This window comes from Haliotis cracherodii, unplaced genomic scaffold (assembly GCF_022045235.1).
Source record: "Haliotis cracherodii isolate W230 unplaced genomic scaffold, xgHalCrac1.p SCAF_1, whole genome shotgun sequence".
Lineage (NCBI taxonomy): Eukaryota > Metazoa > Mollusca > Gastropoda > Lepetellida > Haliotidae > Haliotis > Haliotis cracherodii.
In genome coordinates, this window is record NW_027266264.1 from 9,639,911 (window position 1) to 9,661,871 (window position 21,961).

The 21,961-nt window shown below is 40.8% G+C and overlaps 2 protein-coding genes across 6 annotated transcripts; one reads left to right on the forward strand and one right to left on the reverse strand.

Moving 5' to 3' along the window:
* Positions 1-311: 311 nt before the first annotated feature.
* On the reverse strand, positions 312-16,215 carry LOC139472219 (mucin-17-like). 5 transcript variants are annotated; one of them, XM_071254620.1, is made up of 6 exons: positions 16,126-16,208; positions 15,109-15,144; positions 12,786-12,887; positions 7,669-12,242; positions 6,455-6,615; positions 312-5,930 (listed from the first exon to the last, which is right to left on the reverse strand). In XM_071254620.1, the coding sequence occupies exons 2-6, from the start codon at positions 15,109-15,111 to the stop codon at positions 817-819; spliced, it is 9,954 nt and encodes a 3,317-aa protein (XP_071110721.1). In that variant the 5' UTR covers positions 15,112-15,144; positions 16,126-16,208; the 3' UTR covers positions 312-816. The 5 variants fall into 5 exon arrangements, with proteins under 5 accessions (XP_071110721.1, XP_071110706.1, XP_071110728.1 ...); XM_071254605.1 differs by lacking the exon at positions 16,126-16,208 and adding an exon at positions 15,849-16,117; XM_071254627.1 differs by lacking the exon at positions 15,109-15,144 and having other exon boundaries at positions 16,126-16,215.
* A 261-nt stretch (positions 16,216-16,476) lies between these two features.
* On the forward strand, positions 16,477-21,753 carry LOC139459626 (RBPJ-interacting and tubulin-associated protein 1-like). The gene is made up of 2 exons (XM_071241211.1): positions 16,477-16,737; positions 19,547-21,753. Exon 2 carries the CDS (start codon positions 19,590-19,592, stop codon positions 20,214-20,216), a length of 627 nt encoding a protein of 208 aa, XP_071097312.1. The 5' UTR covers positions 16,477-16,737; positions 19,547-19,589; the 3' UTR covers positions 20,217-21,753.
* Positions 21,754-21,961: the final 208 nt, after the last annotated feature.

Here is a 21,961-nt window from a genome sequence, read left to right on the forward strand (position 1 = left end):
ATCATCAATGCTCCGGATGTGCTATATTTTGTGCATCAGGAGCACATCATTTATGAACATTCTCTCATGGTGGACAATATAACAACTATGTCATACTACAAGACATATTTAAAGCCAACTGATTCGGCTCCTGGAATGATCGAATGATAACATGCAATGAACTGCAACATTTCAAATTATGACCAGTGAGATTTTAAACTGTTCATGCAATTCCACAAGTAAAAGCACTTGAATTCTTAGGAATTTCTGAGGATTTTTAAGTGTTATAATCCTTAATAAGAGTATAAACAAACACACAATAATCTCAACATGCTCAATGTGCTGTTACAACTAATATTTTCAGATTATTGTCTCATGTGATTTCAATTTGAACAATTTTTGATATTACATTTTGTAAAATATCAATGCCCGATGCTCCAGTTATCTTCTTCCACCTTGCACAGTGGTAAAGATGGCATACTAGTTGTGGAATGACGTCCCACATAATTTATTAACACACAATGCAGATCCCAGATTTCATATACATATGTACAGTATCAGACCATATATATATAATGTGATGTCACCACTGATGCAAACATTTGCAGCATGTGTGTAACTGCCTCAAATCTATTACCACATTCAGAACATACTATTGCTGGACAAAACTCTCAGACTTCACATGTTAAAGTCATCCTGTCCATATGATTTGAAAACATCTGTTTTAGTGCAAATTGTCTGTAGCACATGAAAGATATCCCCATCAATTCGGATTTTGTTTCTTTCACCTTAAGTGGAATCGGCCATAACTTCACTTGATACAGAGTGCTCTTGTATCTACTCTCTCTTAGCTTTCTTTGCTGGATTGCTTGGTGGTCGTCCTCGTCGTTTAGTTGGCTTTTCAGCATCATTCTTTGCAGCTGTAATGTTGTCTTCCTTCTCAGTTTGCTTTGATGGCGATTCTTCTGTCTTACCAGGGTTTCTAAACCGCCTGGTATTGGGTCTCTCAATCGGATGGATCTTGTACTTGCCTATGTACTTAACCTCTGACACTACAAGTATCTCCGAGGTGGACTTGACTTCAGTGGGTTCCAACTTCGAGTTGTTTTCAGACATGTTTGCATGTCCATCTTCAGCTGCTAGTTTTACTGATGTTTTATCGGCCCTGGCAGATGGTGATAGCGACTGTTTCCGAGGTCTACCTCTAGGTTGGGATGTATCAGGACTTGAAGTGTGCCCAACCTTAGGAGGCCTCCCTCTCCCTCGACTCTCTTTGGGTGTTTGAACTACTTCTTTGCTAGCATCAGACGACTGTCTTCTAATTTTGCCAACAGGTTTGGATTCTGCGGGAGACTCAGCAGGTGTCCTATCGCTTGTATCTGTCGACTGTTTCCGAGGACGTCCTCTAGGTTTAGTTTCTGGAGTGTCTAACTTGACCATTTCCTCTGATGACTGTCTTCGTGACATCCGAGTATGAGAATCTGTAACAGTTGAAGAATCAGATGACTGTCTACGAGCTTTTCCTGTAGAAGGTGACTGCTGTGGAGATCTACCTCTTGCTACAGGTGGTTTGGGTGTTATTGTGCCATATGGCACTGTCGCTTGCTTGCGTGGCCTGCCTCTAGTTCTGGGTGTATCAGCAATTGTAACAAGATCTATTGAACCAGGATTGAGCTTCTGTAATTTTCCTATGGGTGTTCCATAGCTTACAGGGGATGTTTGATTCGATGCTGCAGTAGATTTTGCATCCTCCACATCAGTATCCTGGGTGGCTTCTGGGACAGGTGTGGACAGAGATGAATTGGGAATTTCATCTGTCAACATGTCTGTCACAACTGGTAGCTCAAAAGCATCCATGAAGCTCCTTTTGTGCCCTGGTGTCTTTTTTGTTGGTCCTGAAAGATCTGGAACTTTCTTGGTATTCTCTGGTTCAGGATTAGCAGCAGCCTGAACCAAATCTGTCTTTGGAGTCTGATTACGAGCAGCATTTTTGGGTGGCCTACCACGGCCTCTGCCTCGTCCTTTTGATGGCACAGAAATCTCAGGGAGTATTTCAGTATCAGAGTCCTTCTGAACAGTTAATCTGGATATTGCAACATCAGCAATCAGATCTAGTGGATTGGACTTCTTGCTCTTACCAGCTGTAGGAATTTCAACTACCATTACCTCTGAAGGTCCTTTTGTAACCTTTCCAGGTGAAACATCAGTTTTTACTATAGACCTTTTTACAGCTGCTTTTATTTCAGGAGACGTCATTGGTAGCATTCTAATTGGGGTTATAGCCTTAATGACTTTGCTGGATTTGGCTGTTGTTTTCACTGCTTTTCCTTCTGGAGAAGATGTGACTGTTTGACTTGGCTGTGAAGCTTCTACTGCTTTCACAGAGTCCTGACTAGTTGAAGTAATTTGACTCGAGGATGAAGATGCAACTACTGGGACTGGAGTAATCACAGGACTGGCCATTGTGTTGGCACTGCCATCCTTGCCCTGGACTTGATCACTCTGCATGTCTATAGTGGTAAACCCACTGACAGGTTTTGTTTGTGTACTCGTAACTGTCCCCGACTTTAACTTGTATCCATCAAACACAGACTGGTTGACAGGTTCAGTTGGTTTCAGTTTCAGAAATGGTTTCACTGCAGCTAGGTATGATTGTCCAGGTTTCACAATAACTGCTGACTTAGCTGTTGTTAAATCAGAGTCACTTGATGATTCTTCAGAGAGTGATATTAGCTTAGGTGGTGACATCGCTTCAACTGAGGCTGAACCTGGACTGGTTACTGCACCAGCACCCACAGTTCCTATTTGTGTGGCAGCCATGTTGCCCATGGCCGGTTTGGGCAACACTTCGTAAGAATCTGCAGACTTGCTTGTTACTGTATGTGATGGGGACTTCACAATTGTCTTCGGTTTCTGAGACTTGGCAACAGCTGGAGCTGGTTTCTTTGTCCCATGTGTTGTCTGAATCAGACTCTTTGCAGTAACCCCCTCTGGGGCTGTTGCAGGGTGAGCTGAAGATTTCATTGTGGTTAGCAGCTTGGAAAGGAACCCTGGTGTTTGTATCTGTTGTATAGTCACCCCTTGTTTCATTAAATCTTGAATAGCTTTGGCAAGTAATGCAGCATCACCTTGTGCTCCACGCACTGAGATAACAGGACCACGGGTTGGCATTTTAGTTGGAGAAGTGGACCCATCTGAGTCTGACATCAGCTCAACATCTGCACCAGGGGAAAACCCTCCTGGGGATTGACTTGCATCAACAGTTGATGTTGGGGACAGGCTTGAAGCTCCTGCTGGAGGAGATGTTGGTGAAGACAGGCTTCCTTTAGAGATCTGAGATTCATTTCTCTGTTGTGGATGCTGATTTATTAATGATGTGACTGGCTGCAACGATGGGGTATTCGGAACAACTGATATAGTCTTGTGTGGTGTAAGCATTTTACCTGTTATACTTCGACTTATAGGCTGAGTCGCTGGACTAGAGGCCGTAGGCTGAGATGTTTGTGACATCGTACCAACAGGCGACTGGCTTGAAGGTATAGGTTTACCAGAAGGAAAGTAAAATTTCACTGGGCTTGACTTTTCTGAAGACAGCACAGGTTTCCTTTTGTCTTGCAACCCCTTCTTCACTGGGATGACTTTCTGTTCAGGATTTGCAATATTCTTTTTGAAGACTGCCTCTTGGTTAATATGACTTGCCAATAGTGTTGTGACCTTCTTTCCTGCAGTAGCTGTCACTGTTGGTACCTTAGATAATACTTTCTGACCAGCCATCATGGAAGTAACAGGAGGAGGCGATGTCACGGTCTGTACCTGAGGTATCACCTGTGGTCCAGGGGACACTAAAACTGACCCGGAGGCTGTACCCAATGTGTGAACTTGGGGAATCAGTTTCTGACCAGATATCAAAGAAGCCACTGAGCCCACGGATGTGACAACTGAGTGAGGTATTACCTTTTGTCCAGATATCAAAGAAGTACCAGCATAAGTGGCTGTTTGTCCTTGAGGCAGAATCTGTCTTCCTGACACCAAAGAAGCACTGCTAACTACGGCTTGGCTAGCTGCCAACTGTCCAATAAGTTGAGTATCTTTTGAAGACCCTGCCAAGAGTTTGATCACTTTAGATGTAGATATATTTCCTTGGGAGGTTGGGCTGCCTATTAATTTGATTCCAGAATGAATAGTCTGTCCTGGTGGTGATGCAATGACAATATGTTGTGGTTCTGATGTGACAGCTCTCATGGCCTCTGGGCTGCTCTGCAAGGATGTGAGGTCTATTGGTGTCTCTGCAGAGGTCTGATTATTTATACTTGGTCCAGGCCGGGGAGGATCTTTCTGTTTTCTGCCTCCCCTCCCTCTTCCACGTCCTCTTCCCCTGCCTCTCTCTATGACAGGCAACATTTCTGGACTTTTCACCTGAATCGTATTGTCACCAACCTGAACATATTTCTTAATGACACTACCACCTGGCATCTGCACAGTCTGTTGCCCTATTGCTTGTGTTGCTGGTTTAACACTGATTACCTTCATTGCCCCAGTGTCTGATGAAGACAGGCCTTCATCCGACAACACTGGACTAAAAGATTGTGGTTGGTTGGTCATCTTGCTCTTTATAAGCTGCTGGATGAGAGTACCAGCTTGTGTGTCCCCACTCTTCAGTGCTTCTATTGCTTTCATAAAGTCACTACTTTGTTGCTGGTCTAGATCAGTTACAACACTTTCCACTATTTCCCCACTCTCAGTTTTCTTCTTCACTATGATTTTAGGTCCAGACATGCTGGGCGTTGACGGCAGAGATCCTTGAAGAACAGTCACTCTTTGCTTCTTGATCGGAGAGGATTCGTTACCAACAGCATCCCTGTCTACCTCTTGAAGGATACCATCTGCTCCTACAGTATAGGTCTTGGCCATACCACCCACTTGTTGAGCAAGAAGAGTTGTAGTGCCTTGTCCATCCTTCAATGCTGAGATGACTGGTAGCTTGCCAGCCTGGGCTGAGGTTCCATGCAAACTGCCAGCACTGGCTGAACTTGTCACAAGAGACTGGGACTTATCCAGTTGAATATATTGCAAATTGGGTTGAGTGCCAGCACTGGCAGAAAGAAGAGATGGTTGCAGTCCTGGTACATTTTGAGACTGAGGCAGAATTAAACGCTGGTTTCCTACGATGATTGAACCCGAGGTCAACTGTTTTTCACTCACAACTGTTGTGCCCTGAGTGTCATGTTTCTCAGCTGGAAGGCACACAAGCTTATTCCCACTCTGCACCACCTTCATCATTGTTGGAAGTGAAGTCTGACTGGCAGTTGGAGAAGATGTCATCTGACTCTTCTGCAGAATTTGGTATACCCCAGGTGCATTACATGCCACAGAGGATGTGTTGGACAGAATGGTTGGTCTGGTTTTACTTTGCAAGATTATTGGTTTAATTGAAGTTCCAGCTGCTTGTAAAATCTGACCACTTGTCAGGATCTGTGAAGGTGCTGTAGCAACCGCCTTAAGTCCGGGCAACCCTGCTGCACTGGTAATAACGCCTGGTGCTGAGCTAGTTGGTGGGAGGGACACTATTTTCATTGTCTGCACACCTCCAGGACTGGAACCAGCTGGAAGAGTCAGAATTCCGGGCAGACTGCGTCCTGTGCTTTGGGACAGGATATACTTTACAGTATTCTGACCTGCGACCTCTGCTTTACGTTTCAAACCACGAGCTAATAGTTCTTTGGCTGACAGCACCACGTTGCTTCCTGACAGGAAGTCCGGCTGCATGATACGAACACATGAGTGCAGAACATTGGCCATTGGGGTCTCGACCAGATCTCTGGCTGCATTATGAGACGGAACATTCTTCTCCCACATAATGATGTGGACCTGATTAGGTGGAATAGCTGGTAACTCTGTGGTATACTGACACAGCGTGGATTTGAGGTCATCGCACTCCATCCACTGGTTGCCTGCAACATGTAGAAAAAGGTAAGAATGTGCTGTCATCATCACTGTTCATAGCAACAACATGTAGAGATAGGTAAGACTGTGCTGTCATCATCACTGTTCATAGCAACAACATGTAGAGAAAGGTAAGACTGTGCTGTCATCATCATTGTTCATAGCAATGTCTAAACCCATCCTAATTATAGAATGACACTTGTATGAATTGTTCTTATGTCATTAATAATAAGTGCTACAATAAAATACAGCTACCTTTGCTTATACTGTAATTTCACTGAGCTGAGAATTATTTTTAACAACTAAATATTTCATTTCCATGCAGATTTATAACACTGTATCTGTTTAATTTAAAAAAAATTAAGAGTAAAGAAAGTCTAAATGTTCATCCTGTCAGTAAGTTTGGAGAAGATGTTGAAAGCTAATGGATGTATGATGGACAAAACTGTAAGTTCACTTTGACCTATGGTTCTTGTGAGCTATTGTTTTATTGTTTTCAGATATCTATATGCTAGTTTCTATGCAGTCTTACCTGTGCCATTCCTGATCCAGGCCACAAAGTGATCAGGGTTGTTCTTGTACTGTATGACAGCTGTCACTGTGTAAACATCTGCTCCAAACACAAAGCCGAGCTGGTCAAAGCCACTGTGAGGCAGCCCTTCCTTGAAGTGGAGCAGCAGTATATCGGGGATGCTAGAACACACAAGCATAAGTATGAAGTGGACGTATACAAACATAGGCTGCATTTAACAAGTTAAGATTCCAGAAATATATCAGTTGATATCTCCATATGTAAGCAAAATATTGCTAGTACAATAAACATTCATAAATAATAAGATGCAGAACTACTTACATAACTTAGGTTTGCTAAAAATACAGACACAATTCATTGAACAACTTAAACGAAAAGTCATATGCTATTACATAATAAGTATTAAAAAAGAGTCATCAGATGATGATGTACAACTTGATGAGAGAATTTCTATCTAATCTGCCTGTCGCCATACAAGTGTAGTTATTGAGCTATCAAAACAATACCATGGAATTGAGATTTGTAACTTTGAATTTCTGTCAGGTACACACCAAGATGAACAGAGCCAAAGTCAAACTGGTTGCCATGGAAACAGAAAAAATATTAATTCTAAAAATCCCTAACTAGCAAAAAGCATCAGTACACATTCTGGTCTTTGTGCGTGCAGTTTCATGAAAGAATAGATACTAGTGTTAGAGATATGGTCCAGACAAACCACCACTATAAAAGCCAAAATTGTTGCCATGTAAAGAAAATTTTTTTAAAAATCTAAACACGGCTAAAAAGGCAAAAGGCACCAGTTGTCAACCTGGTCTTAGTGAGTGCACAGTTTCAAGAAAGAGGACCTATTAGTTTTAGAGTTTTTGTCAGGACAAACCCACCACTATGAACAGAGTCAAAGACTAACTAGTTTCCATTGAAACAGAGAATAATTAAATTTTGAAAAATCCCTAAATAGCAAAAGGCACCACTTCAGCCCCTGGTTAAACAAGTACCAAATTTGAATGACACAGTTTTCAAGTTGTGCTCCAGAAACAAAATACGGATGGACAGACAGACAGACCACATGAAGACTATATATCCGTCCACATCATATGCTGATGGGATAAAAACTTTTCATGAGTAATCTTCAACCATCCCTTGAAACAAAATTCGCAGCTCCCTGAAAAATAAAATATCAGCTAATCCTCCTTCATGACTCAAAGATAACTTACCTCTTGAAAGTCATTTTCATCCTCTTCCCAGGAGCGCTGCACTGGAAGCAGTTTCTCACAAAGCATGGTTCCTTCATGTTAAAATCTGCAGGCACCTGTGGGAAGGAGGGCAGTATCTTGGAATGCTCATCGTCCTGGTGGTAGGAGCACTGATCACAGGTGAAGGTGTACTTGTATTTGATCTTGAATTTCTCCTTCAGCACTGCTGGCTCTCTCACAAGCAGAGGCAAGGCAAATAGCGGACTGTCATTCTTGCCTCTTACACACTGCAATCTGGGCTGCAGAACGTCCCAGATATTTTCTCTAATGTTGTCCAATATGTCCATAGCTTTGGAATATTCAGTTAAACTCTTTATTGAGATTTTGCTGACTCGGGTGGGTGTTTCTGATTGTGTTTGTTGAGTGTCACCAGTTCCTTGAGCATCAGTGGGTGTACTCTTGACAGCGGGGGCTTCAGTATCAGGTTCCACTGTATTGTCGGGCTTCAGACTCTCTCCATTCTGAACAAATGTGGAGCTGGCACTTTCACCAGCTGGTAGGACAGTATCAGCCTTGCCGGAATCAGGCTGTGATTCTTTGGCCAAACTTTCTGCAATTGCTTCCTTGTGATCTTCCTGTTCTTTGGCAGTGAGCTTTTGCATGAGACTTTGAGCTTGGTAATAAGCCTTAAGCAGTGTTGTTAATACACTGTCCTTCACCGACTCGGCAGACTTCTCATCAGTGAAAAGTTTCTGAATAGTCACACTGTTACAAAGTACTATCATCACCACATCAAGCCAACACATGGCATCTTTGTTTTGCCACTGAACAAACAAGTTCAAACACTTCTTATCCAAAAGAGTAATTGGTCCAAGGTCTGCCTCAGCAATTTCCCCGAGTCGAACTGGTTGCTTTGGTGCAGCTGATGTAACATTGGATATATATTTCAGCATATTTAACCGTGGAATTATGGAGTGACTAACAACTCCCTGGGTAGTGTGGTCCTGCTCTGTTACAGTGGGGACTGCAGTTGAGACAGAGTCTTGTCCTTCAGGACATGGAGAAGTCATAGCTGTCAATCCAGGCAATGAAGCTAAGGAGGATTCACTGACCAGGACCGGAACCTTCTGTATTGTCTGAGCTTCTGTTAATGTCACTTCAGATACACTGCTCAGATGGGATGATGGCTGTTCTTGAACAGATGTCGATATTACTGGACAAGAAATAACATTTGGCATTGTCTGAGAGGCTAGTGTAAAAATACCACTTTGGTTGGAAACTGGCATATTGATAATTGTGTTTGGCTGAACAGTGTGGACACTCGTATCCACTAAATGTTGTTTGTTCATCAGTATGATGTTTTCAGACAAGCCTTGACTGTGAATAACTTCACTTTGACTAGGGAGGCCGGCTTGATGAACATCCATGATTTCATCAGAGCCCTCCTGAGAGAATAACCCTTCACTTTGATTGACAACAACATGGTCGACTCCTATCATAGTCTCAGTATAAGATATGGGAGCCTCGGAATCGGCACCTTGCATCTCTGATGATACAAGCTCGAGTGGGACACTCACTACCTGATTCTCAACCACTCCACCAGCAGAGCCTGTTAGTTCTGACACAGGAACTACAAATTCTTCCAGCTGTAAATCTTGATGGTCTGCAACTTCCATGCCAGTATTGTTCACAACAGCCTGTGTTATCTGATCATGTTCTGAGAGAGGAGCATTTTCGGACATCATCTCATCGGGTGCCTGACTTGGAACACTCTCAACGGTCTCTTCCATGAAGCTTTCAATAGGCTGCTGCATCTCATCAGCAGTCTGCATCTCATCAGCAGTCAGCATCTCTGTGGCAACAAGTGGTTTGGAAGCATCGGACACCTCATGTTCTAAGATAGGCACATTTTCTATCGTCTGAAAGGGCTGAGCATCAACAATAGTTTCTGAAATCTGACCAATTGTTGTGTATTCAAATGATTGTGGAGCTATCCCAGTCACAGTCGACTCTTCCAAGTTCCCAGTAATGATACTCATACCTTGAGTCACAATCACTGATGAGGATGACACGACGTCAGTCCCATCTTGGATATCTGCACACTGTTCTTGAATAGCTTCTGGGCTGCCTGACTCAATGACTGTGTGATTAATAGCTACTTCTTCTTCACAAGCTACTATGGTTTGTTCACAAGGTATCTCTACAGTCTGAACACTCACAGTTGGTACAGTGGAGTCTGTTGTGCCTTCAACGCCTGCTTCAGCCTGCAAACTTTCACCAGCAGCTATGAATGTCTCACATGTTTCTACAAACATATTTTCCGCTGTACCAACAACAGTTTCACCGCCGACCAACTCTGTCTCATTTTGAGCCTGAATGTTTATATTCATGCCTACCAATTGTCCAGCATTCACAATTTGACTTTCTTCACAAGCATCAGATTTAGAAGACTCATCATTACAGACAACTGTTGCCGTGGCTGATGTCACTTCATCCCCACATTCAACAGCATCAGCTGTAGCGACTACAGCAGTGGGGAGTTGTACAGCTCTAAAACTATTCTGTAGATCAACAGATGGGTAGACACTGTCACCTTGTCCTGGATCTTCCTCTTCACCTGTTACTGTTGTTTCAACATAAGTGGTGTTAACAGTAATTGCAGCTGTATCCTGAGCCTCCAGTGCTGCTGTGGTAACCTCCTGTTCAGCTATATCTACACCTCCCTGTTCACTGATCACTGTAGATTCAAGCTCCACCTGCTCATACAGAACATCAGAATTATCAGGAGCTGTGTGACATGGTTCCTCCAAAACTATGCTCTCCCCTGTTTCAGGAACAACTTGCATTTCAAACTGGTCCATATTTGTCTCCTGAACATCAGAGTCCACCACTTCTGCAACAACTGTTTGAGACTCAACTGATTCATCCTGTATTTGTTCATCTGTTGCTGAGTCCTCCTTGACTTCAGGAGCACCATGTGAGTTGTCATTGAATGCTTCACCAGCAACTTGAATACTTTCTGCTGTGCCGTCTGTGTTGCTAACATCATCCAGAGAAGCAGCAACTACTTCTGGCTCTCCATGAAAATCTGTTCCAGTGTGACTGTCTTCAGGATCTTCTTGGATAACTGTGTCTATTTGTACAGAAAACGCTTCAGGCACAATCTGGACAGTCTCCATTGCTTGAACACTTGATTGATCAAACTCATCTACATCTGGGTTTTCCTCTGAATTATCGACATGCATCAAAGCCTCGGGGTTTGTCAGTTCCTGGACTACAGGAGAATCCTGCTCCCTTTGACTCTCTGGCAGAACAAACTCCTGTTCTAGATTGTCATTGCTTATATGCTCAGGAATGTCTTCTTGTTCTTGATATTCCATAAGCTCTACTGGTGGTTGGTCTGTTACCTGGACATCTGACACAGACACTGGCATGTCTTCACCAACAGTTGTTGGAACTTCACACTGACTGTCCATGCTCGGAGCTGTAGCTGGCTCCATAACAGGATTCTGGTCCACAATGTTACTCTCTAGCTGAGTATGATTGTTCTCCCCATTATGAACACTGTCCGGAGTGAGTTCCTCCCTCCCTGACTCGCATGTACCCTCTAGGGCACCAGCACTGCCAGTCAGGATTCCAGATTCACAGGTCACATTTTCACCTGGAATATTACAAGCATCATCTTGTTCTGTACCTGCATTTACAGTGTCTTCGCCAGCTGACTCCTGCTTAGCCTCAGTTACACCTGTTTCGTTATCCTTAATGGGGGCCATCATTTTGTCTTTTGAGAAACACCTCCACAAATTGTTTTTCTCAAATATCAATTTACTAGATTCAAATATGTCTCTTACTTCTGCATCCAGTGAATTCTCTGATTCATGAAAACTATTAAGTTTATTGGCACTGACAATATTCAGTTCCTTATCTGATATATGAGCATCTTCCTGATGGAACCTCAATCCATTTGTAAACTCCTGCAAACCAAATCCATTTGAGACATCTGTAGTCAAACCAATTGTCAATTCAGTGTCAAAAGGAAACACATTGGTATTTTCATCAAAAGCAACTAAAAGTTCATCAAATGGGTTTCTGGATACACCCTTTGAAGATTTGCTGACATATTTATTCGTGAAATCACTACAGTTTGAGCTAAGTCCATTGTTAACTGCTGCAGCAGGAGGATTTTGAGTTTTTAAAGGAGGAGGTTCTTTGAAATCTTTCAAAATGCACAAGCTGTTATCACTTTTCACAGGTTCATCAAAAGCACCACTGTTTAACAAGCCCTCAAGGTCAAGTTCTTCTGTGTTCCCATTCAAACAGGAAACTGCTGCTTTCACAGGGGTGACGCTGTTTTCATGTGCTGAGTCAACGAAGGGGAATTCAACACCCTCTGTTCCCAATTCTGGCAATTTCCACGGTCCACAGGGCGGCAGGGAGAAAGTGGGAGATAGAACAGTTGGGGTCCCAAAAGGTGAAGAGAAAGAGGACTTGACACTCCTTGATGAAGTGGACTTCCGTTTCAGGACTGGCACATGGGAGAGGTCTCGGGGCTGTATACTGATACTTCCAGTTGAGGGCTCCAGGGGAAAGCAACACTGAAACAGAGAAACAATATTGATCAAAATACATACTATAGCCGATGTTGAAGTATCAAGAAGTTATTTACTTAACTTTTCTGTTGTATTGGTCGTATCATGACTTTATGCTGGAAGCTGGAATTATTCTGCAAGATTTACATTCCTCGTTGAGTGATTGTTGTGTACATGAAAGCAGTCAGTAAATAAATGAATCCAGGCCAGGCAGACCATGAGAGGCAGCATGATGAACAATACACACCATCAGACAGGTCACACATTCTTAGAAAAGGTAGTTTACAAAAAAATGGGAAAATGGGGAAATATTTGACCAGTAATTGATACTATGAACAACATGCCATGGGGAGCTATGAAGTGCAATCAACCAAGTCACTGAACCTGACCAGATCCATTTTGATCCATCCACCGACAAGTATAGGTAACTTGGGACCTATCCTACCCCAAGAATCCCAACAGGGACAGGGCAAATAAACATGTTGAATAGAATAAGCAGATCTACTGTTTCATATTTGTTATCTACACGCAACTTGTTGTGGTACTTACAGCCTTGTTCTCACACAACTGGATAGCTTCGTTAAAGTTGATCTGGTAGAGCTTAAGCCGACTGTGACAAATTTGGCAAAACTTCTTGGAGCCCGAAGGCATCTGCAACAATCAATAGAATCAATAAGTACATAACAGATGTATCAGTCTAGAAATCATGTATTTATCCATTCAGCTATGACTAGATACATACCTAAGGTACATTTATGAGGGACAAAACATAATCCCATTTGCTCATACAAACTGTTAATCATACTAACAAAGATTTCTTGAAAACATGTTACCTGAGTATACTTTGGCCTTAGTCATGCAAAGAAATGGACGGATCAGATACTATGCCTTGTAGCAATATTTCAGCCACAGCATGCTAACGTGCATAGATCAAATATCCTAGTTACTGATAGTGCGAATGTATATCAAGGTCACTAAAATACAATGACATAATGCATCAGCCAGGCAATAGTCTGTTTTCAAGGTAGTCACTTGCCATAACCTACTCGTGGCCAGTCCTTGCAGCCAATGTGGAGGTCACAAGATCTCCACTTTTCTGTCTTCCCATAGCCATGATAACAAGCATGAAGGACCTGGCCAATTGACATGATTCAGAAATCTCCAGGAATCCCTATTAAGTTTTTGTTTTTAATGCCACACTCGGCAATATTCCAGCCACATCATGGCAGTCTGTAAATAATCAAATCTGGACCAGACAATGCAGTGATGGATATTATATGCAATGATCCATGCCCCAGGGTACGATGACATGAAATCAACCAAGTCACCGAGTCAGACTTCCCAATCCAAATAAGTTGTCACTTTTGACCAGGATTGATTGTTGGAAGTGATGCTTTTGTTGACATCTAAGTCTTTCAAATGTAGAGGATGTCTTTGTTTGTCCAAAACACATGAACATTTGCATGCACATAGAATCATATTAATAATAAATTATTTGAATTGTATGCTCCATTGCACTGTGGTCATATTTAAAGGGAAATCAGGAAACAAACTGTAGCTAACTGTAAGGCATATAGGCAAATGTTCAATGACATAGTGTTTTTTCTATTGTTGTTTTCTTGTACATATCCTTGGACAAGCATGTTACTACACATATCCATGACTGAAATATATGGAAGTTTGTCCCCCAAAAGAGTGGTACCTGAATTCAAAAGATGAAAATGCCAAAAATAACTATTTTACAAAAAATGAAATGTATACATTAATAGAGAATACCAGAACAGTATCACCTGCAGATAAGTCCTTTACATTTTCTATGAAGAAAACTGTGTTGCCTTGTCAATTTGGAATATAACTAGAAAGCTGGGATGGTATCTTTTGTAATGGCACTAAAAAATCATGAATGGAACAGAACTAAAGACATCTATATTTTGTTCTCACTGGGGAAATATACTATCTTCACGGTCATGTGCTCATGTTTCTATCAATTATACTACAATAGACTTGAACTTAGTACTAATCTGTCATGAATTAGCCTAAAAGGCTAACTCAATAAAGCTTTTCAACACCATGAATGACAATGTAAGATCACCATAGTGCCTAGGCTTTGAACATTGAGGCCAAAGTTCTGAGAACTGAGGCCATACTATATGGAGACGTGCGCCATGACCAATTCACTGTTAGTGGAATACATACAGAAGGTAACTAGCTCACACAGAATCATCGCTACTGCTCAACCTGCGTGCTCATTGGTTATATTTCAATAGAAGAAGATTATAAATGTGATCTATCCATGTTCCCAGCAGTGACCAAATAAAACCATCTTCATCTTTCAGTCCACAAGAATCAAGAGAAAAAGATTCATCTTCAACATGTTCAAATCACTTTGATTATAGTATTTTATGGTTGAAAACCAGTGGTTACATTCATTCCATGCAGATGGGCCAATTTGAAATGTTTTCCGCATACTTCATCTCGGCAGGTTGAAATTTGGTATTGACACTTCACATACTGATTGTGTACAAATAAATGAATCCCATGATCGAATCCCAGCTATTTGTTGATAAACAAAAGACATAACTCAATAACCCAATCAAGAAAATGTCATTGAACATCAACCTTCAAAAGCTGAAGTCACATGATTATCATGTGCATGAAAGTGACAATACTGAAGTTAGACAGCTTGGTTGCCTTTTGCAATGCCATGAAAAAAGCACTCTTCTTCGTAAGGCTATGACAAGCCAGACGGACACTAGGCCTGAAAGCCCTTACCCTCAGATGCCAGTGTGGTATGGAATAGCAGGACAAACAGATGGATGGACGAATGGACGGACCTCCAATAAATTATTATTTATTTTCTTTATCTGCTCACCATTTTCACCCAAGTCCATTGTATAGTTGATATTGCCTGCAAAATAGTCAAGATTATTGTGGACCTTTTGTGGGTAGGGTGCAAATCCCACAAAAGATTAATAGCAATCATGAATGATATGAGACATTAGTTCAGACATTGTCAGTGTGGATAAAAACTCAAAATAGATAACTGACATGTTTTGATATAACATCATAAGCAATTATTAAACATGCTGACCCTTTTCTAGATTGTCCGACAATTATTTCCTATCTTTTCAATAGATAACTTTAAAACGATGGTTACAGTCTGTGCCAACCACTTTGAATCTACTAGCCCAATTTTGTTACTTGCGTTTTGTTTCATTCCTGTAGATCTTGATTCAAATGCATGGATATTTATAAGGACAGCACGCAAGACATAAAGAAATATTACTAGACCTGGGCTTCTAGCTATTGTCAAAAGTCACAGACTGTGGTTAGGCTCCATACTGAAATACTTCTGAATCTTCAGTTCACACTGGAAATCAGGTGGGTGACTAGATTTTAAGATCAGATATTTGGTCATTTATATATATTCTCACCTAACCAATGGTTAAATGAGACAAGAACATAAATACATCTTGTAACCATGCAATGTATGTCTGTCTTTATACTTAAACAAGAAGGCAAAGTGCTATGTTTCAGTGTAAATCTTAGCCGAAAGGTAAGCTCAAATACTTTAGCTTGTTAAACTAGATCTAAACAAAATGAAAAACCTACGAATAAATTCCTGTCGCAACGTACACAACGACCCATCTTGCCGTGCATGCTGCCCCGAGTGACATACTAGTCATGATCTTGTGGGAGTGTCTCGTTACAAATACGTCTTAAGTGCGTTTACTGAACGTTTATTTTATTTCTCACCAGAATGAGGACAACAAAGCAGACCATGTGCCCGGAAACGTACATTTGTGTCAAATAATTAATGTTTATACGATTGATCTGTCGTGAAATGTGTGTGCATGATTCTTAATAATCAAAAGAACATTTTTCATACCCTATAACTTCACTTCTCATCATGAGAATTTTGCATTTATTTCGTCTTCGAAATAACAATTAGAAAAGCCGACGCCATCTTGAATAGCACGCACCTGATTATGCATTGTGGGTAAATTGTTTTGTGTACTTTTTTTCAATTCTTTTCTAAATTTCAATACTTTTGTCAGAAAATGAAATATATGCAATTATAAACACGAAAGCAAGTGTATGCGATATATACGAGTGAAATCAGTACAGGATTTGACTACGACCACTGTACTATTTGACAAATCTGCGCATGCTCCTCAGCACCATAGAAATAAGACGAACATCTAGACAGCACCCAGTCTCCACAAAGCCACCATTCACAACAAGCGACGAATCAGTCTATAACTTATCATAATTGGACAAAAAGAAAAGGAGGATAATTGAGTATTTAATTCGAACTCATGATAATCAAACGTAGCTTCTCTTCAACACGCAAAAGACCGATCATTACAGCCGACCGTGCAATTTCGTTAGTGTTCGCGCGTTGCTAATGACACGATATCTGTAAACAAACCGCAGTCGTGTGTCAGCTTGACCCAGTTTCACACATACCTGGACGTAGCCATGTTTTGATAAACTACAGGTAAGATTCTTTTTACTTTACATTATCACTGACACCAACCACTGGTGCTTTGTTTTTTCAGGTATAGTAATGACATTTGTGTTAACGTGGTTCATATCTAGCGTGAACTAGTTCATCTCTGTTCAGCGATGTAAGCAATTTCGTTTGCACAGGATTCGAGTCCATGCTTGTTTGATAGAAGTTGTAAATGTGTGGTGGTATACGTATATCAGTTACAGCTGTTATGTTTGACACTCCGAATGTAAATGTAAACGATAACCTTTGTGGAAAAATACACCGTTACAATGAGTCATCTGGCCAGGTTTGAAGTGACGCATATCCACGATGCCAGGAGTATACTTTCTTTCTAGAACTGTAATTACTCAGTAGATCGAATGTTACTAATTATAACCTATAAATCGTATTACCTCCCTGTAAAATACACGTGAAATAACGAATATTTCAGCCCACTAAATATTACTCCTTATATGTGTGTTCATAGTCGCTAGTCTTGGCACACATGGCCATTGTTAGAATAGGTGTATGTAACAAAACGAACCCGTACACAAAAAAATGATAATAATAGGCATGTTTAAGGATGACACAATGAAAAATATGACTTTTCATGACTTTATTTCGTAGGTACACAGTCTCCCACCTAATTATCCTATTCAAGCCTAATTAATAGCATCACCTTTTCCGCTAGCTGACACTGCCGTATTAATCCTTGTTCAATTGTTACATTTTATTTCTGTTAGTCCATTGCTGCTTGGATGAACTCAACTATCTTGACAGTACGGTATTAATCTTTGTTGAACTCTAGCATACCGACATTATACCTGTATTTCAAATATAAATTGTTACACATACATACCCAAATTTCATCTTTATTCACAATTCAAAACGACATTCTGTTCTCATTTTCAACTGAACACAAACGTAATCAATATGATGCCACACCCACGCAAACGCATGTTAAAATCTTAAAAGACCAATATTTTTGTTATTCCAAATGATCAGAGTATATTTTCATAAAAATTGCCTAAACTATGTACGAAACCTTTTTTCATGTACGAGAATAATTTCTTAACTGTGATCGAGATTACCGAAAGTTCCGAGTACGAGGTCGTTTTGAGTACCGAAACTCGTTAGAAATGATATTGAACGAGGAAAAAATGGACACGCATGTATAAACAACTTCATATTGTTGCCAGTAGGAACGTGCCCTTGTTTGTCACACCAACTGCCAATCAAAGAAGTTATGAAGAAGAAATGATATTGTTGTGTTTATATTCAGCAAATTAGAAGACATTTTCGTGATGTCTTGTATATTTTGCACCGTGTGTGTGACGCGTATATTGATAAATGCCAATCCTTCTGGGGCCACGCAGCGTTTACCGAATGTCACAGCGTTTTGTTATTAACAAAAACTGTCCGTGAAACGTATATCAGTCTTTGGATAAATAAGATATAAAGACAGTAATTTAATGATCTTTGGAAATACAATTGGAAAACTGTCAATTTAGTCTCAAATATTGGAAAAAAACATCATTCCCCGAATAACATGAATATATCTAGTGACATATACACATATAATTAAACACACGGAAGCTTGGGTTTTAGATTCTATGTTATGAAATGCACCATGGAAACTAAGTATTAAATTGACAAATACGTTTACTGGTCGGAAATTGTAAAGCACAAATGTAGATTTTAAATCCCTTTCATCAATATACATACAGTACATTTATCTTCACAGGAAAATCCTAATCTAATTCCAGATGCATGGTGTACAAAGATATATGAAAAAATAGAGGCTATCTGCATTCTCCTGACATATGTACATAATTTTGTTTTCACTGGATATACACCCCGTGTAGATCGGGGTTAGAATTAGTCTTCAGCAGCCCAAGTTTGTCTTAGAAGCGACTAACGGGATCGGGTGGTCAGGTTTGCTGACTTGGTTGATACATGTCATCGAATCCGAATTGCGTTAATCGATGCTCATGATATCAATCAGAGGGTTGTCTGATCCAGACAAGATTAGGTACAAACCGTATAGATGGAATATGAGAGGGTTAAACAACAAACAAACAGTGCATCCGTTGCACATCCACTAACGACACATTGAAAGGGAGACAGACCTAACCCAGTTTACCACAGTGATTCCCTAATCACCTTCTTTGCCTGTAAACATGGTAAACTGAGCTTTTATTATATAGTCCAGCAGTAATCAAGACAAGTCACAAATCACAACGTTGCCAAAAATTGGTACTAGACCGTGGAACATAGTTCCCTTGTAAATATAAGCGTTATATGGCCACGTCGAGGTTAGCGGTCGAGTGAGCCACGTCGAGGTTAGCGGTCGAGAGAGTGAGGGAATATTGCTTAACACCACATCATCTAATGCCTATGGCATTCATACTACAGTTTCGAATTAAAATAATTCGGATGTCGCCAAACATAAGATACCGTGATTATTCGTATCACTTAAAATGATGGAGTGAAAATCGATGCATTTATTGAGCCAATGAAGGGACACGGTAGGGCGATCGGGTAGTCCATGGCGCCACTGTTAGCTGGGAAGGGTAGAGTGACGTCCCCTAGCCGATCAATGATCCAATGATCATGAGTTCGAAAAAGTGATTCGTCCCGATAATGACCCTAGGTCCCGTCTTGACATACATAGGTTCATTTAATTTCAAGCTAAAATAAACATTGATGAATCTACCAGTATTAATCTATACTTCTGAGAAATCCACGTGTGACAGTATGTCAAGATTATTGAAAATATTTTAATTTAATTCTTTCATGGATGGTTTGATTTCAGGATAGTACTTCCATCTTCGTACCCACGTGACATCATCACCCGCATGATGTCAAACAAAGGCCTCGTTCTGACTGGTACAAGGCCACCATCCGTGACGGACTTCCGGCCGCGCACTGCTCCCAGCGTTCGTGGTCGTTATGGTTACCATACAGTTGGAATTAAATCCAATGTGGATGAAACGTTGTTCAAATCACATAACCCCGGTCGACTGTCTGAAGAAATCAACTTCAAACCTCCCTGGTCATATAAAAAGAAGACCCCAGAGGATCAACTGATGAAACCTAAAGGGAGACCACTCATGTGGGCACCACAACCGTCAGTGAGCCTAGATGGTAATATGGTATCAAACCACTGCGGTAATAAAACAAAAAATACAAATTCCAACTCGACTCAGAGCAAACACAAGCTATGGAGACACACCCCTACTTTCGTTGATGAATCATTATTTGGCCCTCGTCTGGCGGAGCCTAGTTTTGACGCTCCTTGGGGGGAGAAGAAGACGAAGGCCCAGCCATATTTCTGGGTGCCAGATCCCTCTTTATACGATGATCTCGAAAACACAGAGTCGGCAAAAAAGACGCGTTACAGAGTGAGGACTCGACCGAAAACAGCTCAACGCACACGGAGCGGGAATGGACTTGGGAACTCCAGACCGATATGGAAGCCATGAACCTTACGTAGACATGTTTCATTTGTGAACATTGTACACAAACATAGTGCATGTGGTCTGGGGAAAAGGGCTTTCTAGAAGGACCGGCATCACCCTGAATGGTTTTTGATCCGCCCTGAATGATATGTTGGATGCTCCAGCTCAAACTACAAATGACCGGCACCCCTCGCCGACTAGCGAATATTTAATTTCGCACAGGAGAAGAACAGGATGTGTAAAGGAAGTCCATGAAGTCCATCTTTAAGATGGTCTCAATATACGCTGTAGGTGAATACTCCCGAAATGTTCTTTGTAAAAGAAGCCTTGGGGTTAGTGGAACTTGGAGACATCGTCATCACCGACATTACATCTGTCTGTTATCTACTTAATGCACTTGTCTGTAGATCACTGTAATCAGTTCACATCTTTTATCCAGTGGAGACGTCGCTCGTCACGTCGAAAGCCCGGGTTCGATTCCCACATGGGTACAATGTGACACTTTAAGCTCATATTTGGAGTCCCCCGCCGTTACATAGCTGGAATACTGCTAAAAATATTTCTGGAATACTGTATTGGTATAAAACTATAATCACACACTCAATGAGGAACTCGTGTTGTCATGCTACTGTTTCGGTAGAGTAACACTTTTGTATCAGATGGTGCAAATAGTTAGGAAATGTTTGTTGATCGTGTCAAAGCAAAAAGTGTCAGTGTTAAGATTGTTATTGAAGTCAGAGCGCATGCATCCACAAGAGGAAATGATTATCCAGAGTGTAGAAGATATTTCTTCATGTCTGCGTATATTGTACGGAAGTCTATATAGGACTTTTCCTTAAATGCATATATCTTGAAACTTCATGTTGCTAAGTTAAATTTTCGAGATACTAATTGGAATTTTTAATTTATTATTTTCAAATTAAAGATACTAAATTGCATTTTTCAGATAAAAATATGATAACTTCCTAGATACTATGAAAATTTGCTGAACGTGAGATACATTGACAATTCAACTTTTTTTAATTGAAGAGTCATCAGATCACCCCAAAATTCGTCTTAGCTTGAATTTTCAAGATTAAGTATTTTTTAATTGGCCCTAATAAACCTTGTGTTCAGGGCGTTATACAGTATTATCATTGAAGGTCGGTGCTGTGCATTGTTGTCTTTATCTACGTAGAAACTATTCACGATTAATGTGTTTAATGTTACGAATCATTGCATTGCAACTGTTAGATCTTTGTAATTTCATAAAGTAATGCAGCAACTTACAAATGTTGAGAAACATATAACTGTGTCTTGTATGAATGTATTGAATACTGTAATGTTTACGGCCTTAGGTACTTGTCACAAGTTTGTTACAGAAGTCAATCGTTTCCTTGCCATGAATAGAAATGTTGGTTATCACGAATTATTATGAAGACAGTGTCATATTTATAAGAGAAGAATAACATAGAATGTTTTTACTCTTTTCACACGCAAAGTCAAGTCCTTATTTTTCAGGTGAATATTCCTGTTTTTGTTCTTGTGTGTAAAATACACAAGTAAAAAGTTGACTATTAAATATTATGTACATGAGACGCTTTATTTCTTTCTTTGTGTGGACAAGTAAACTGTAGGATTTTAGTGTTACCCGCTAGCTCCGACTACATTAGGATAAGCTATGTTGTGTGTGTGTGTATGTGTATGTGTGTGCGTGCGTGCGTGCGTGTGTCAGCGTGTGCGTGTGACTTTTATTCATGATAGTCCAAGTGCATTCACGGATCTAGGTG

Coding starts and splice junctions, on each gene's coding strand:
- LOC139459626 (XM_071241211.1), top strand. CDS start 19,590: ATGATGTCAAACAAAGGCCTCGTTCTGACTGGTACAAGGCCACCATCC.
- LOC139472219 (XM_071254596.1), bottom strand. CDS start 15,219: ATGATTGCTATTAATCTTTTGTGGGATTTGCACCCTACCCACAAAAGG. Junction 12,888..15,108: donor AATGGACTTGGGTGAAAATG/GTGAGCAGATAA, acceptor TGATTGTTGCAG/ATGCCTTCGGGCTCCAAGAA. Junction 6,616..7,668: donor ATGAAAATGACTTTCAAGAG/GTAAGTTATCTT, acceptor TGTGTGTTCTAG/CATCCCCGATATACTGCTGC.